The sequence below is a fragment of the Tribolium castaneum genome, chromosome 2 (genome assembly GCF_031307605.1).
Source record: "Tribolium castaneum strain GA2 chromosome 2, icTriCast1.1, whole genome shotgun sequence".
In the NCBI taxonomy this organism is placed as follows: Eukaryota; Metazoa; Arthropoda; class Insecta; order Coleoptera; family Tenebrionidae; genus Tribolium; species Tribolium castaneum.
In genome coordinates this window covers 4688411-4703889 of record NC_087395.1, presented here as the reverse complement: position 1 = coordinate 4703889, position 15479 = coordinate 4688411, and the positions used below count along the sequence as shown (strand labels likewise).

General features: G+C 29.1%; 1 protein-coding gene across 1 annotated transcript; it reads right to left on the bottom strand.

Annotated features, from left to right (window-relative positions):
• Positions 1 to 589: 589 nt before the first annotated feature.
• On the bottom strand, positions 590 to 13841 carry BBS9 (Bardet-Biedl syndrome 9). The gene is made up of 10 exons (XM_008198244.3): positions 13551 to 13841; positions 13412 to 13500; positions 13098 to 13362; positions 10156 to 10406; positions 9793 to 10095; positions 6195 to 6656; positions 1819 to 2105; positions 1464 to 1769; positions 1215 to 1416; positions 590 to 1164 (listed from the first exon to the last, which is right to left on the bottom strand). Exons 1-10 carry the CDS (start codon positions 13799 to 13801, stop codon positions 1040 to 1042), a joined length of 2541 nt encoding a protein of 846 aa, XP_008196466.3. The 5' UTR covers positions 13802 to 13841; the 3' UTR covers positions 590 to 1039.
• Between the last annotated feature and the right edge of the window lie 1638 nt (positions 13842 to 15479).

Below are 15479 nucleotides of genomic sequence, written 5' to 3'. Positions count from 1 at the left end.
TTTTCGTAGTTAACCCTCTTGGTAAAAAATTAATTGGTTCATTTAGTATCAATAACGCTAAAGTTTTCTAAAAACGCCAAACCAATTCTACACAAACTTGAAATTTATAAAACAATAATTAATTTTCTTAAAAAATAAAATACATATACAGTTTTGGCAAAAAAAACACTTGATGCCATGCTTTTCCTTCGTCCTGCAGAAGCTTGAGTGAAACCTTGGTTTTAAAAACGTCGGTTTTACATAAAAATCACCAATATTTTAATATGAAAAAAATACAGATTTCAATCTAAAATACTGCAATCCAAAAAACTTTTGCCTGTTTTGATTTGCTTGAAAGATTAACCTGTATGTAGGTTACAACGTTCGTTTTGTCTCATAATATCGCGATTAAAAGAATAAATTTCGGAAGAAACAAATGTTTTATGCCAATTGTAGTTTTGCCGTAATCGGCTTTTAAAAAGTATATTTTTATGCCGATTACAAAGGAGCCGACTGTGCGCTCTAACCCCGAAAAATGTAAAAATTGCACCTCTGTTTTTATTAAAAGTTATAAGAAAAAAATTGCTGTAAAAGGTGAAGTAAAAAGCCATCAAGTAAATTCTCTTTATTCAAAAAGTAAGTATAACGATAAAAATTGTTTTTTAACTTTAACAATCTGTAGTTCACTGAAAACATATACCTAACTCTAAATACCATTCAATTATACGTAAAAAACTGTCCTGTAATGTATAATGTTTTCTTTCACATCTTAACAGTAGGATACGAACTACGAATCAAAATTAAACTAAAACTTTATCCGTTGCCTAAAATTCTCTGCTAATTTTGGGCAAAACAATTGTTAACTCTTTCCATTCCTTGTACAACGTATACAAGTTTCTACTTCAAGCTACCTACTTACAATACACTTATTTCATAAATTGAAATGGCACTGTTTACACGTACATTAGAAAGTGAGACTATGCTATACAATCAAAAAACTGAAAGTTTATTTAACAATAGTGGGTACGTCCGAGAGAAATTTTACACCTGAAGGTATACACTACGACTTTTTCGTAAGACCTCTCCTCGATAAAAGCAGTTGAGAACTGGATTCTCCAATTTTGGACCCAATCGGCAAACTTTCCGTCACATTGTTGTCTTCAGTGTCCACATTTTCTTGTTCAGCTGAAATAAAATTCCATTCAATTGCAATTACAAAAATTGCAAATAAAAACCTTCGTCAAGTAAGCTGGGAGATTCCTGTAACATTCCTTTTGGAATTCTCTCAAGTATTAGAGTTAGATGTTTTTCGATTTTTGACACATCCTTGACTTCCTCGAAGTTGGTTTGAGCAGGTCGTAATTTATCTTTCTCAGATTTTGCCAAAACAGTGCGCAATAAATAGGAAAAAGATGCGTCAGTTATGTCTTCCCAACTCTGAAATAATTATTCAAAAAATAATATTGTTAACTAATAAAAAATACTTGTCCATCAAGATCGTAGATAACGGGGTTAAAAGCAGACTCAATCAACTGTCTCGCTTTATTATTAACATCCATTAATTTCGTGATATTAATTAAAAGTTGCAAAACCGACGACAATTTATTTCTACTCTTCACTAAATTATTTTTTTCTTCATCAAATTCTTCGGTGAGTTTCATAATTTCCGAGTAAGTGTCTCCAAGAAGTAGCTCCAAATTGGCCAAAGAAGTTGGATTTTTGATTTTAAACTTTGCAATTAGTCGCTTCTGGATTAATCTCAATTGGGCACCAAGTTGTGTAATCTGGTTCTTTTAACAAATTTTTATTTTTGCGTTCAATTGTAGTAGGTAACCTTACCTGTAGCGAAACAAATTTCTGTTGCGCATAAAAATGTGTTCTAATACAATCAAAAATGGTATTAACTGGTGGGAAAGAATTTGAAGTGATAGAAAAACCATCGACATTGGAATAGTGTTTTTTTAGCCGAATCACCATTTCTTCCACCAGAAGATTAAGTGATGCGAATGAGTCCGATTGAAGTCTGTACCTTTCAGACGATTTTGCTAACAAAACTGTAACAACTTTTCCATCTGTTGCTGTGTTTTTAAACGCAATTGCGTTGTTGTTCGAGGAAAGTATGTATTCTGCAATTTTTGTTATAATAACTTAGCAGCCAGGACTTTGAAATTAAGTTGCCAACAGTGATTAACTTTTGTCTACAAGTCAAAAATTAAGACGACATCAGGACCAAACTTGAAAAATGTACCAGAAATAATGTGGTAACAATAATAATTATTGCACCTTTGCAACAATTAGTTTCCCTAACAAAATTTAATATATTGATTAATATATTATTTAATATATTTTTTGTTAATGATGATTTGTTAATGGACCGTTTAATTTAATTTATTCGCCGCAAAAAGTTTAAAACGAAATCAAAAGTGAAAGCAAAGTGAAGATTAATTCAAAATTAAACTAATTCGAATTAAGTTCCCATTTAAAATGCATTGACAAATGTCAAGTTAATCTCGATTAAAATTTAAATACAATCAAAATGTTTTGTAAACCGGCTCTTAGAGACTGTTTATAGAAAGTTTTCTTAAAGTTTAATTCATTGTTAAAAGATAACAATGCGAATAGACCAATCACTTTTGTTCAATTTGATCACGTGACCAGTTAACTGCAGATTAGATTAATGACGCTTCTATAAACCGGTCTTTACATTAATTAATTAATATCGATTTGTTGAAAAGACATTTATTAAAATTATTTTTAACGTCATTCGAAAACAATCGATGTTTAAATGCTGCATTGTAAATAATAATTTGTAAATAATTCCAAGTAACCAGCAACCTAATTGAAGTTTAATTAGTTTAATTAGAAATGCATTAATTCTTTGTGCTCAATTAAATTTAGTCGCCATTTATTTTGCAAAATTCGATTAGTGGCAAAACACTTTATTACAATTACAGATTGGATAATAAATATAATCTAGTGTTCTTTTGGAGTTAGTGACAATTTATTTAAAAAAGTCATTAAAAAATAAAACATTTTGGCGACTTAATTTTAATTAAATTAGTTGTACTTGTAAGCAATTATAAAAATGTCAAAAAATTACAGAATTTCGGCACAATTTGGTCTTAAAAAAATTTTGCAAAGTTAAAGTTAAATAAAACTTAAAGTCCCTTTATGTCATCTTCTCTCGATTACTGCGTTAAACGAATGCGAAAAAAGCAAAAATAATGTTTCCTACTTGGGTGTCACAAACTGTTTATTGTGAAAGTAGTTTCACAAAGAAAACTTTTGTGTAAATACTTTTAGTAAATTTTTAAGAGTTGTATTGGCAGTGCTGGGCTGAGTGTCATCAGTTCATCACTGATGTAATTTAGTGTGTGATCTGTCAACAGCGTCTAGTCGTTTATTGATCAAGCCCGAATAATTAACAAAATTAAATAGTTTGAACAAATTTTGAAGTTAAACTAAACAAAAACAAACAACAAAAATGAAAAGTAGAAAAAATAGTATATTACACTCGTTTTATAAGACTTAGAGGTAGCACTCATTTATTATATAACCATTCGTGCCACAATAAAATGTCTCATAAAACGCAGAAGAGGAAGCAGATAAAAAAAACAAATGAAGTCCAAAATGGTCATCTTCGGATTATGGCAAAAATTCAAGTACAAAAAAAATTCTGTGCAATTCTGTCGTACTTCGCTTCTCACTGTTTAGCATCGAATTAAGTCTTTTCTTGTTGGATTTTCTTGGTATGGGAGGAACGAGCAAAAACAGCCTAAACCTAACACACAAAAACTTTTATTTGGAAAGTCAGCGTGTTTCAACCACAAAGTGAGAATTTACACTGTATACATTGACCACATTATGATTGAAACAAGTTGTGTTTCGAAATAAAAGTTTGTTGTCGCAGGATTAAAGATGCGTTTTTACCCATTTCTCCCATACCAAGTAAATCCAACAGGACACAGTCCAAATGACCAATGTTGATTGTAAACAGTCCGAAGTGATATAAGGCGACTTTTAAACCCACCCATTGGGCAGACATTAGTCTTGTAATAAAATTATTACCATAATCCAAAAACGACCATTTTGGACTTGGCTTCAAATCATGGCGTTCTACGATTACAAATTTCAAAAATATAAGCATCTTTAACAAAAAACCACTCGACAGAAAAATTTCTCTTTGACAGGTAGATACGCAATTTTTTTCTCTTTCCGAAAATATTTGAAAATGTATAGGGTGCCATTTAAAATTTTAAGGTAAGAATGGCTAACGATTAAGGTATGAAACCTAAAGTGTAACTAATGTTGAACTTCCCTCTCGCGATCCTAATCGACCTGTTTTTGCTTGAAAATAGATTTGCTCATTGTCAAAAGTTATTGAAACTGGCTTTTTTTGAAATGAAAACCCTGTATAGTGATTGGCAATACAACAAATCTACGAAGGAAAATAGAAGAAATAATAGTGCTCTAGGTATCCAGGTTCTTTTTTAGAAAAAAATGCCTTCCAGAAATGGAAGATATGATCGTGCCACAAGAATCCATTTTTTTATTCTTAATATTTATACCTAATTTATTAATGACACATATCGATTTTTACAGTATGCCAATAGAACATACCTACGAAGAGTACAGAAGAAAACAATAGTTACTACCTACATACAAGAATTCGTAGGTAAATAATTTTTTTAGAAAAAGTACATTTGTAATGTTTTCAAATACTTTAGTAACACGTTATACACACTTTGTTTTATTTTTAGATACAGTGTGTATCAATACAACAGATTGCCGAAGAGAAATGGAGGAAATAAGTATCCGGATTTCTTTTTTTAGAAAAATATGAATGAACGTGTAATATTGTCAAATCATTTAATGCTTTCTTATTATTCATTCTGTTTTTTTTTCAAGCTATCGTGTTATATATTTTATAATAACGCATTGTATTTATTGTGTTTTTTAGTTACAGTCTGTACTGTCCCAAAAGAAATGGATGAAAAAATAAATGTGGTATCAGAAGTTTTTTTTAATACAATTACAAAAGAAAAGATCTGATCTCCGAATGAAAATGGAGGAAATTATCGTGCTACAAAAATCGGGATTCTCTGTATAAACACTACATGAAATAATACTAATATTTTTAATATTATTATTAATATTTTTAACGAATTTAATAACACATGCACAATTTGTTTTTTGTTTTTTAATTATAGTATGTGAAACAAAATGGATTTCCCAAAAGAAATGACGGAGATAATTGTTCTACAAGAATTCAGTTTTTCTTTAGAAAAATTACGTCTGTAAAGTTTTCGATCGATTTAGTGAGACATCAATTCCTCGCTACGAAGCTGAATAAATTCGATTTTATTTTAGAAAAACCATAGTGATTTTGCAATATTTGCTAACAATTTAATTAGACAATCTATTGTTTTTGTTTTTTTTTTAATTACAAAGTGTGCCAACAAAATAGATTTTCAAAGAAAAATGGAGAAATGCTACAAAAAATCCACATTTTTTTAGACAAATTGTATTAACTGTGAGATGTTTTGAATTCATTTAATAACACATTATGATTATTTTGTTTTTTTTATTACAGTATGTGGCAACAGAATGAACTTCCTAAAAGAAAAGAAAGAAAGAAAAATAATTGTACTACAAGAATCCAGTTTTAAATTCCAAAAATTTCGTTAAGTCTGTAAAGTTCTCGACCAATTTAGTGATATATCAAACAAGTTCTGTTTTTTTTAATTACAGCCAATAAAATAGATCGTGACTAAAATTGTAAAAAAATACTCGTAATCGAGCTGAATGAATTCAATTTTTTTTAGAAAAATCACATTACATTTGCAATATGTTTTCAAATATTGGAATTAATTTATTTATTCGTATTTTGTTTTTTTGATTACAGCGTTTGCCAACAGAAAAATATTTTCAACTAATTTAATGATACACGACACGACACATTATTTATTATGGTGATTTTTTTTAATATCGAGATCCCTACAAATATTCTAATTCCAAGTTTTGCCCCGTATCACAAATTTTGATTTTTTTAACACTTAATCATTTAACCGAAAAAAACACTAAAATTGCATTCGCGTTTTGTAATTTTTAACTCAAAAAAGAATTTTTCCTGATTTCTCCAATTTCACCGATTTCCTTTGCGGTTTATCCCTTGTTGCCAACCTAATTTCAAAATCCCACGCCACTAAGTTTACCTGGAAAAAGCGCAGATAAACCCACCGGACTTTGATTAATATTTAAAGTCACTTTGCACTCGCTTTCTTTACAAGGTGCACATGTCTCTAGTACTAAATTCAAAGGCAACATCGCACACTTCATCACACTCCTAGGAACTCCTAAATTTGATATAAACGAAGCCACAACTTGCACATTCAAACTGGAGACCTCTTCAGGTTTCTCCATAAAAACACAGCAAGTCATCGTCGTTTTCTCAGATAAATTATGAAAAAACTCAGTTTGGGGAGAAACTTTCAGAGGATAGTCAACGACAACTGTTACTTGCACTTCTTCAAATAACGTATGAGGCATGATATCTATTGAAATTGGGCAAATTTTATTGTTTATTGCCTTGTGCAGTGTGTTTTCTTCTAAATTTGGACTCACTGAAACATTTAGGACTAGTTCGCGTTCAGTTGAGGCGTTGGTCACTTTTATATCTGTAGTAGAAAAGAGATTAAATTTGAGTTAGTTTGTAGGAAGTACGGATTACTAGGAAACGAAACGAAACGTCTCTGCCCTCGATAGTTTCGTTAATGTCGCTAGATGGTGTCTTAAAGCAACGATTTTAATAAAATTACCCTATTTAAATAACGGTTAGCCAAGACAAACAAAACAAAAACAGGCAAATTGAGCATTAAATTCTCAATAGTATAATAGATAATAATAATGCAAAAATTATATCGTAAATTATATTTCAAAAAATTTCAAACTGCCACATATTTTTCAAAACGCTGCCGCTGTGGACACTGCTAAGACAAATGTTAGGAAAAAAGTTTTCTACAAAAAAGTCTGCAAGAACATACCGCTTAAGTCTCAAAGCCGTTCAATCAAGGGATTCGTTTCATTTTACCGATGGTCAATACATTCGGAAAATTAATTTAAACCTAGACCATTAAAAATGGAAATACGGTGTCGAAACTATTGAGAAGAAAATTTAAATTTAGTTCTCTACAGATATGTTTCTCACTTTTTTGTATCTTCAACGGTATTGTTAGCATTCTCAAAAATATAACGCGAAACGCAAATTGCTAATTGTATACTATAATTTTTTTACTCGAACTAATTTTACTTTATTTTTTATTTTTTTATTCAATTGTGCTTTAGCTGTATCTAGTAATTTTTATAGTTACGAGTATTAAATAAGACGCATTCGTCCCACTCAGACTCCGCGAATACGTATGCTTCAAAAGAAATAAAAAATGTTGTAGTGTAATGAAAGTAAAATTACATTATAAAATTGTATACAGGATGTATCAGAAATAGGTGTATTAATTTCACCACGTAATAAAATCCATCAAATAAAACAACTTTTCTATATAACGCAGACAGGATCGTAATTAGTCAGATTACAAATTTGATGTAACTTCAAGATTTGCAGAAAGCGAAATAAAAATTTAATTCAGAATTAAACTAATGGGAATTAAGTTGCCACTTATGACATTGACATGCATCAAGTTAATTTTTAAAGAAAATTTTGAGCTTTTTTAATGAAAAATTTATCAAACCATTTCTTAAGGAAAATTATTTATTAATAATGACATTGACGAAAAACAAATAATTACTAACTTATTATTTTTTGACATATTTTTTTTTAATAATAAAATTATTTAATATAATTTTTTCTACGAAATAACTTAAACCATTGTTTATTTGCGAGAAGAAAAATTCCAGGCGTCCGTTGACCGCGCAAGTGATTTAATTCTTTGAGCAGAAAGCGAAATTACAATTTACTTCAAAATTAAACTAATCTGAATTAAGTTAACATTTAGTTTGCAATGACAAACGTCAAGTTTGTCGAATTAAACTTTAGTTGCGATTAACACGTTTTGTAAGAAGTTTTCTATTAGTTTTGTCATGAACAAAAAGTATTTTTATTTATTTTAATCAGAAAAAAAAATTATTGGAAATTTTTTAGTTCTCCTACAAAATTTATTTTTGATAAATGTAATACATACTTTTAAATGAAAATGTTTAGTTTCTTACATAGTAAACAATTTAACAAAAACCATTTTTTAAAGAAAATTATGCATTAATAAGATGGAATTGACAAAAAATAAATATCTATTAATATATTTTTTTTGATAAACTGTTGTCCAAAATTAAATTAAGTTACATAATTTTTGTTCGAAATATAAATATATTTTAAGCTCAATTTTTTCTAAAACATTTTTTATATTTTATAAAAATTTATATTTTTTAAAAGTTTTAAAATGCAATAATTATTCAGAGCTAATTGTTATTAAATAGTTCCGATTTATTTACGCTTATTTAATATCAACTCAATTTTTTTTTAGATTTGACATCGAAACAAACTAGATTTAAATCAGTTTATCTTAGGTTTGTCAAATTATTATGTGGAAATTATAGTTTTCAAACATTGATGAATAAAGATTAATATAAAAATTGCTAATTTTCCATTATTGTTAAATAATTCGTTAACAAAACTTACATTTTCATTTAACTTGACGTTTCTCAATGCAAAATAAATGCAAACTAATTCATTTGAATTAATTTAATTCTGAATTAAATTTTAACTCTGTTGTCTGTAAACTAGCTTCTAAAGAAACTAAAACCACGTCAAGCTTGCATAATTTACTTCACCGCCTGTTTAGACGTTAGAAGGGTCGGCATCCACAGCAGGAGCTGGTTTATTGAGGCGTCATTTTCATTTTCTTCGACTGTATCTAAACTTCTAATTTAATGAAAGGTGATTATTTGGGCACATAAAAAATGGTTTAAAAATCTCACACAGGTACGCACAAGCAAATAGATAAAGGTTTATTTCGAAATTTCTAATGCTTAAACTTTATAAAATAGAAGAATACATAGAAAATTCAATAAACTTTTTATTTTTCAGCCAGACTATTAGTCTATTAACTTCTATGGGTCTTAAAAAGACTCAAGCCTGTTAATACCTATATTGTTTTTAGTACATAATATAGTTCAAAGTTTTATTTTGAAAGTTCTTAACGGAAGATTGTAGAACTTATTAACTTAACGAAAATTATTAGTTGACGATACTTTAGTTTAACTTGCACACATTGCAAAAGAAAAAAAGATATAAAAAAGTGTAAGTAACAAAGTAGTAGAAAATTAAATTTCCATAAAAAAGTCTGCAACACCACATTTCTTCAGCGATTTAGGTGTAAATGAGTTTTTGGTACTTCGCCAATGATAAAATAAAACTAAACCGTACTTGAGCATCTTTAAACGACTTTGCAGCCTAAACGGTTAAACACATGGTTTCGGTAACTTTATTAAAGAAAATTTAATTCTCTATTATTTTCTTCCAAACAATTTTTAACCGTATTCGCAGCGGTTTGAAAAATATGGGACAAAGCGAAAATTTTAAATTTTAATTAATGTTTTCTTATATTTGTCGTAAAAATTTTAATCAGATTTCCTCTGCGTATTAAGAAATCAAATCTCAACACTTCTGTATGTTTTCCAGTAATTAGTGAATTGGTTGGATTTAAATTAATTTACTGTACCCACTATATTTTTGTGGGTACAATTTTATATCTCGTTTCTTTTCCTAATCTACAGTTCTTCGTACTACAAAGAAGTAAGTACCATTGGAATATGTATTTTTAACGATCTTGTGCAGTTTAGTCAATTCTTGACCAGCTTTTTCGAAATCCAAATCTTGAAGAGCCAAAGGAGGTGCCACAAACAAACTGGGTTCAGTCCCTAAATAGGAACAAGAAAGAGTTCCGTCCTCTTGTAGTAACACCAAGACACCGTTCGTATTGCAAACAAACCCACGATTAAAAGAAATTGGAGAAACATGCAAATGGGAGCACCATTTCAAAGACGTGTTCTGATAAATCAGCATATTATTTGTTTCGGAAACTACAAGCGACATAATCCTGTCATCTAAAATTATGTAGACTGTTTCCCTCGAGTTTTTGTTTTTGTTTTCAATGTGAAACTTACTGAGAAAGTAGTTGATAAAATTGAGTGGTGAAAATTCAAGGCGTTTCATGTATTTAAGTTTTCCAATGTCACTTAAACAAAAAATGCTTCTTTCACCCAATACCATAATGAAGGTTATTCTAGATGTAGTATCTTGGACCACATCTAGGTTTATTATTCCTTCCCCAAGATTAAATGTCCAATCACTTGAAATTTTGCTCACGTTTCCGCCTTCTGTTGAATTTTGGCCGGCTTCCGACAACAATTTATATCTTTAAAAAGTAAAAATAAATTGTTTCCCTCTTTTCCCTTTATTAGACAAAATATTGTTTAGCATTTTGAAAAAGTCGCACTTGAATTCAAAATTTTCGGCTGTTTGCTAGGATTTTTTATTGTCAATCAGCACAAACATCAAAAGTAGGTTTTTCTTAAAAATGTCTTGGAAATAAATTATATTATTATTATTATTATTAAAAAGAGCCGAAATTTGCAAACCCTTTTAAAATAGTCAAATAGCTTTCAAATGAATATTTTGGAGAATATACTTGAATTTTGGTATGTGTTCTTAAACGTTGAATCAAAGAAATTTGTTCCCTTATTTTAGTCAAAAAAAAAATTTTTTTTTTGAGATTTCGAAAAAATTGTGGTGAATTTCACATTTTTGGTCATTTACAAGTGTTCTTTATTATCATCCAGGAAACAAATCAAAAGTAGCTTTTTCTTATAAAGAATCCAAATTTGGAACCCCTTTTAAACCAGTTAAATAGCTATCGAATACAAATTTTGAAGGATAAACTTAAATTTTTAGTATGTTCTTGAATCAAGTAATTTTTTTTCAACCCCAAGAAGGGCTTAGTTAAATTTGTTAGCTTGTTTCGTCAATAAATTAGATCGAAGTTAACACGTTTTAACTCATATTGGAATCAGCTAGGTACTCATTCATTTTACAAGATTATGTCAAAAAACGTCAAAAAACCACAAAAATATAAGTCTAAATTAATGGTGTTTTAATCGCTTTGATCAATTTTTATGAGAAATTGCATACAAAATAAACCAAAAAAAAAAACATAATTTTGATATTAAAAACTGTTACCCTTTCCTTGACAAACTTCCTAGCTGAAGCATCACAAAACTAGAACGAAATTCATTTAATTTAGCTTATTTAGCTCGATCTAGTTCGTTTTTAAACAAAAAATTCAATGTACAAAAATTTTTCCAAAAGAAATTTTTGTCAAAGGTTTTGTTAAACTCAGTTATTTTACGACATTTCCCTACTAAAAACAAAAAAGCACCAAGTTAAGGCTAGCACTAGATAATTTTTGTTTTTTCAAGTGTTTTAGCATATTTTCTAGCTAGAGACCTAATTATTTCGCATAACTTTAACATTTTTGAGGTCAAAACAAAACTTTTTCGCTAACACTAGCTAGAAGAAATTTGATCTTATTTTAGCTTATTTCGCGCGATTTAGTGCATTTGGATTTATTTTGTAACATCTTCCGAAAGCCCGAAAAACAGTAAAAAAACATTTTGTGCAAATTTCGCTACAAGAGGTCGTAAAAACGCCAATTTAAATTCAAATTTTGGCTTTTTTGAGCATGTTATTTCGCCAGAAACATAGTTAATTTTCAAAATGTTGTTCAAAACAGACCAAAAAAGTCACACAGTTATATTAAAAAAAGGTGTTATTTTAGTCTTCCTTAAACTAGGCACAATTTTTTTTTTAAATTGTTTTAAAATTAGTGACAAATTAGTAATCACACAATTAATGTTTCTTATCATATTTACTGTTGACACCAATTTATTTTGCAAAAACTTGACAAAACACACTCAGAAATCATAAAATAAGTGGAAATTGATGTTAGTTTCTCTCGATTCATCTCATTTTCAAGCAAAACTTTGTCAAAATAAGCCAAAAAACCAAACCATTTAGTCGAAAATCGTGTTGTTTTATGTTGTGGAGTTAAAATATTAAGTTTATTGTTTACACTGTTAATTGTTTAAATTTTAAAATAAACCGAAAAATTACAAAATTAAGTCCAAAATTACATATTATTTGCCTTTTTTGAGTGATTAGTACGTTTTTGAATCAGAAATCAAAAATTCACAAAATTTTATTCAAACCCTTTCAAAGAATTAACAAAATTGCTTTTTTCGAGTGGTAAACACATTCAGTTTTTTGTAGTTTTTTTTTAAACTGTCTAAAAAAATCACCAAATTTTATCGAAATTGATATTAATTACGCCTTATTTCTGTAAATTTAGATCGTTTTAATTCTGAAACCCAGTTTTTTCTTAATGTCAAAAAACGCCTCAAAAATCAAAATCACAAAAATTAAATGACACAGATGTTATGTCGGCTGGTTCACTCGATTTCGAACGAACCTTTGCCAAGAATTAGCTGGAAAAAATTGTATAGCCCACGTTTTTAAATTAATTTTCTAAACTAAAAGAGCTAAAAACTACTTCATTATTTCGATATTTGCCTTTCATTAGCACGTTTTAATGCAGAAACGTAATTGTTTTTCAAAAATTGTCAAGAATAGGCCAAAATATAATTGTAGAAAAACTTAATTAATATTATATTTTGTTATCATTAATTAGAAATGGTGTTGTAAATAAAATGAAATAAAAGTTCGTGTTTTGCTTTTTTCTAAGTATTAAAAACATTTACAGGTGCAAAAAGTGGTACGAATAATATTATAAAAAAATCAAAAGAACATTTTAATGTAAAATATTAGCCTTAAAATTTTTATGTAGATCGAACTATGTGGTCTATTTTAAATAATCCTGAAAAAAAATCTCTTTCCAATTTTTTTAACTGCAAGTTTTGACACACATACAATATGTAATACATTCTCCAAAATTGTTACTAAAAGGCTTATTTAACTGAACAACCTGGACTTGTATCCTCTTAATTTAAGTTAGAAAAGCAAGTAAAACTCACTTGATCACCACCATACTCACCTAAAGCTGATTATGTGCCAATTCGAGTTCGATGTAACGAAACTATCAGACGATTTAACAAAAGTTAACGGACCTGGTAGCAAAACATCTGGCAAAAAACAGCAAAACGCAAAACTTTCTTGTTCAAAAAAAGTCAACAAACCGTCCAACGATTGCACGCAAATAAAATCACGGTTTTCTACTCCTCCAAAAGGACCTACACAGAAATTAAACGCTAGCTTTTGCAATTTATGAACGTATAGTTGCTCCAGAATATTTTGAACGCCTACAGGATTAAAAAAAAGTTGGAAGCATTCCACAGTGAATTAACTTGCCATGCTCTGTTGCTCCTTCTTTTACAATTAGGTCGTAAACGTTTAGTGATTTGGGTTGTAAGACTGCTAACTGGACTTTGCTCGAACCGCTACATCAACGCATTGTTTTTTCTTGAAATAAATTGTTTGCGATACTTACGATAAAAATCGACCACAACTTAATTGGAGAATTGGTTCTTTTAAAATCGTCTCAATCAGTAAATCAGCCGGTGTATATTCTTTAAAATTATCACTTGAGGGTTTAAAAACTTTCAAAATTCCACTATGACTTCCCACTATTAAAAAATCATATTCGTGATTAAGTTTCGTTACTAGTAAGCTATTTTGGTCATAGGATGAATCCTCCTCACAATGAACACTCCAAAATGTTGGTATTTTAAACAGCGACATGTTCACTCACTGTTTTATAGGAACTAGCGGTTAGAAATTTATTGATTACGGTGAATGTAAACAAGGAAAATCAATAAATACAAATGCTTTAAAATATATTCATTTATTCCTTGGAAGAGAATTATTTAAATACTTTGGTTACAATAGTCCTACATAAATACAAAACTCTGAACACAAAAAAAAACAAAATTAATAACAATTTTATTACTGATAACCATATTTCTTGTAATGACTAGTTAAAATCTACAACTGATATACACAAATAAATAAAATTTAACGCAACAGCTATCTTATTATAATTTTTATATTTTTAACTAAAATTAATTAAGAAGTTGTTGAGTGCCGTGACATGCACAAGGGGCAGTTCAAATTCAATCGCTAGAGGGCGTAAAAGATTTACCTTAAATAGCTAAGTTTTGTCTCCTCATACTTTAACTCGCTAGTTTATAAAATAACGCAACTGTACAAAATAAAGTTTGAAATAAAAAAGAAACGAAGTTGATAACTTGGAAAAAACATAAATAAGTTTCGTAAATAATTTAAAAAAACAATAAATAAATTGATAATTTTTTTTGTACGGTCACGTTACTTTATACAAGTTGTTCTGTCTAAACCATAGATTAGAACTATATTAAAAATACTTAGATCTTTACCATGCAACGATAATAGTCTTATGCCACAAGGCGATCAATGTGCGGTATCCTAAATAGATATTTCAAAGAATTCTAAAAAAAAAAAACGAAAAAAAAAGCTCAGTATAGACTAGAGCATGAGGAAAGGTAGAGTTCCAAAAATTTGAAATAAACGATTTTTCTCCTAACAAATCAGAGTGGAATAATACAAGGTGTTATAAGATCACCCTGTTGTATAATAGGTGTTTGTATTCTAGCAAAGAAAAAACTCTATTCTCCCCCGAAATAAGGGAAAAGGCTTTCCTCCAGTGTTATTATACAAAGCGATCAGAAAGTTCTTCTATCAAGTAGGCGTATCACTTGAGAACGTGTGTCCGGTGTCGTGTATTAGTTCAGCCTGCTGTCAAAATTTAAACTGAAATTACCTCAAAAGTAAACTGTTAGATACCGTGAATTCGTAACATAAATTACACACGAACGCTACACGACCCGTAAATGGTGTGTGGGACAAAACTATATTTCAATAATAATTTAATTTGCTTAATTTTTTTGACATTTTTCTTTTGACATTAGGCTTGAGTTCTACAGACATACGTCCTTTGATTTCTAAGTTTTTCAGATGGAACAAATAATAAAATCTGAAGTTTGTTAACTAGTATTTTATTCAGTTATGAATACGCTAAAGAAGACCTAACCTTTCCCTTTCTAACACCCAAGTACGATTTTATAATATCATCAAAAGGAAGTGTAATACCTACATTTTTGAAGAGGTAAGTGCACATAAAAAAATTAATTTCTAGACATTGCATTTATCAATGCGAAGATTATAAATACAAATTGCAATTTGAAGAAATAACCACTTTTTGCATATACAAGAGCCAGCGCTTAGGATTCATTTTTAATAGCATTCAACAGCAATTAAAAGAATATTAAAATATAATTACAACGTTCTTGATGATGTATGTTCATCTTGGAAACTATTGGTCTCATTATTTTTCGATACTTGGACACTAAAGAGTTAAATAGAAAACTAGGTTTTGACTGCG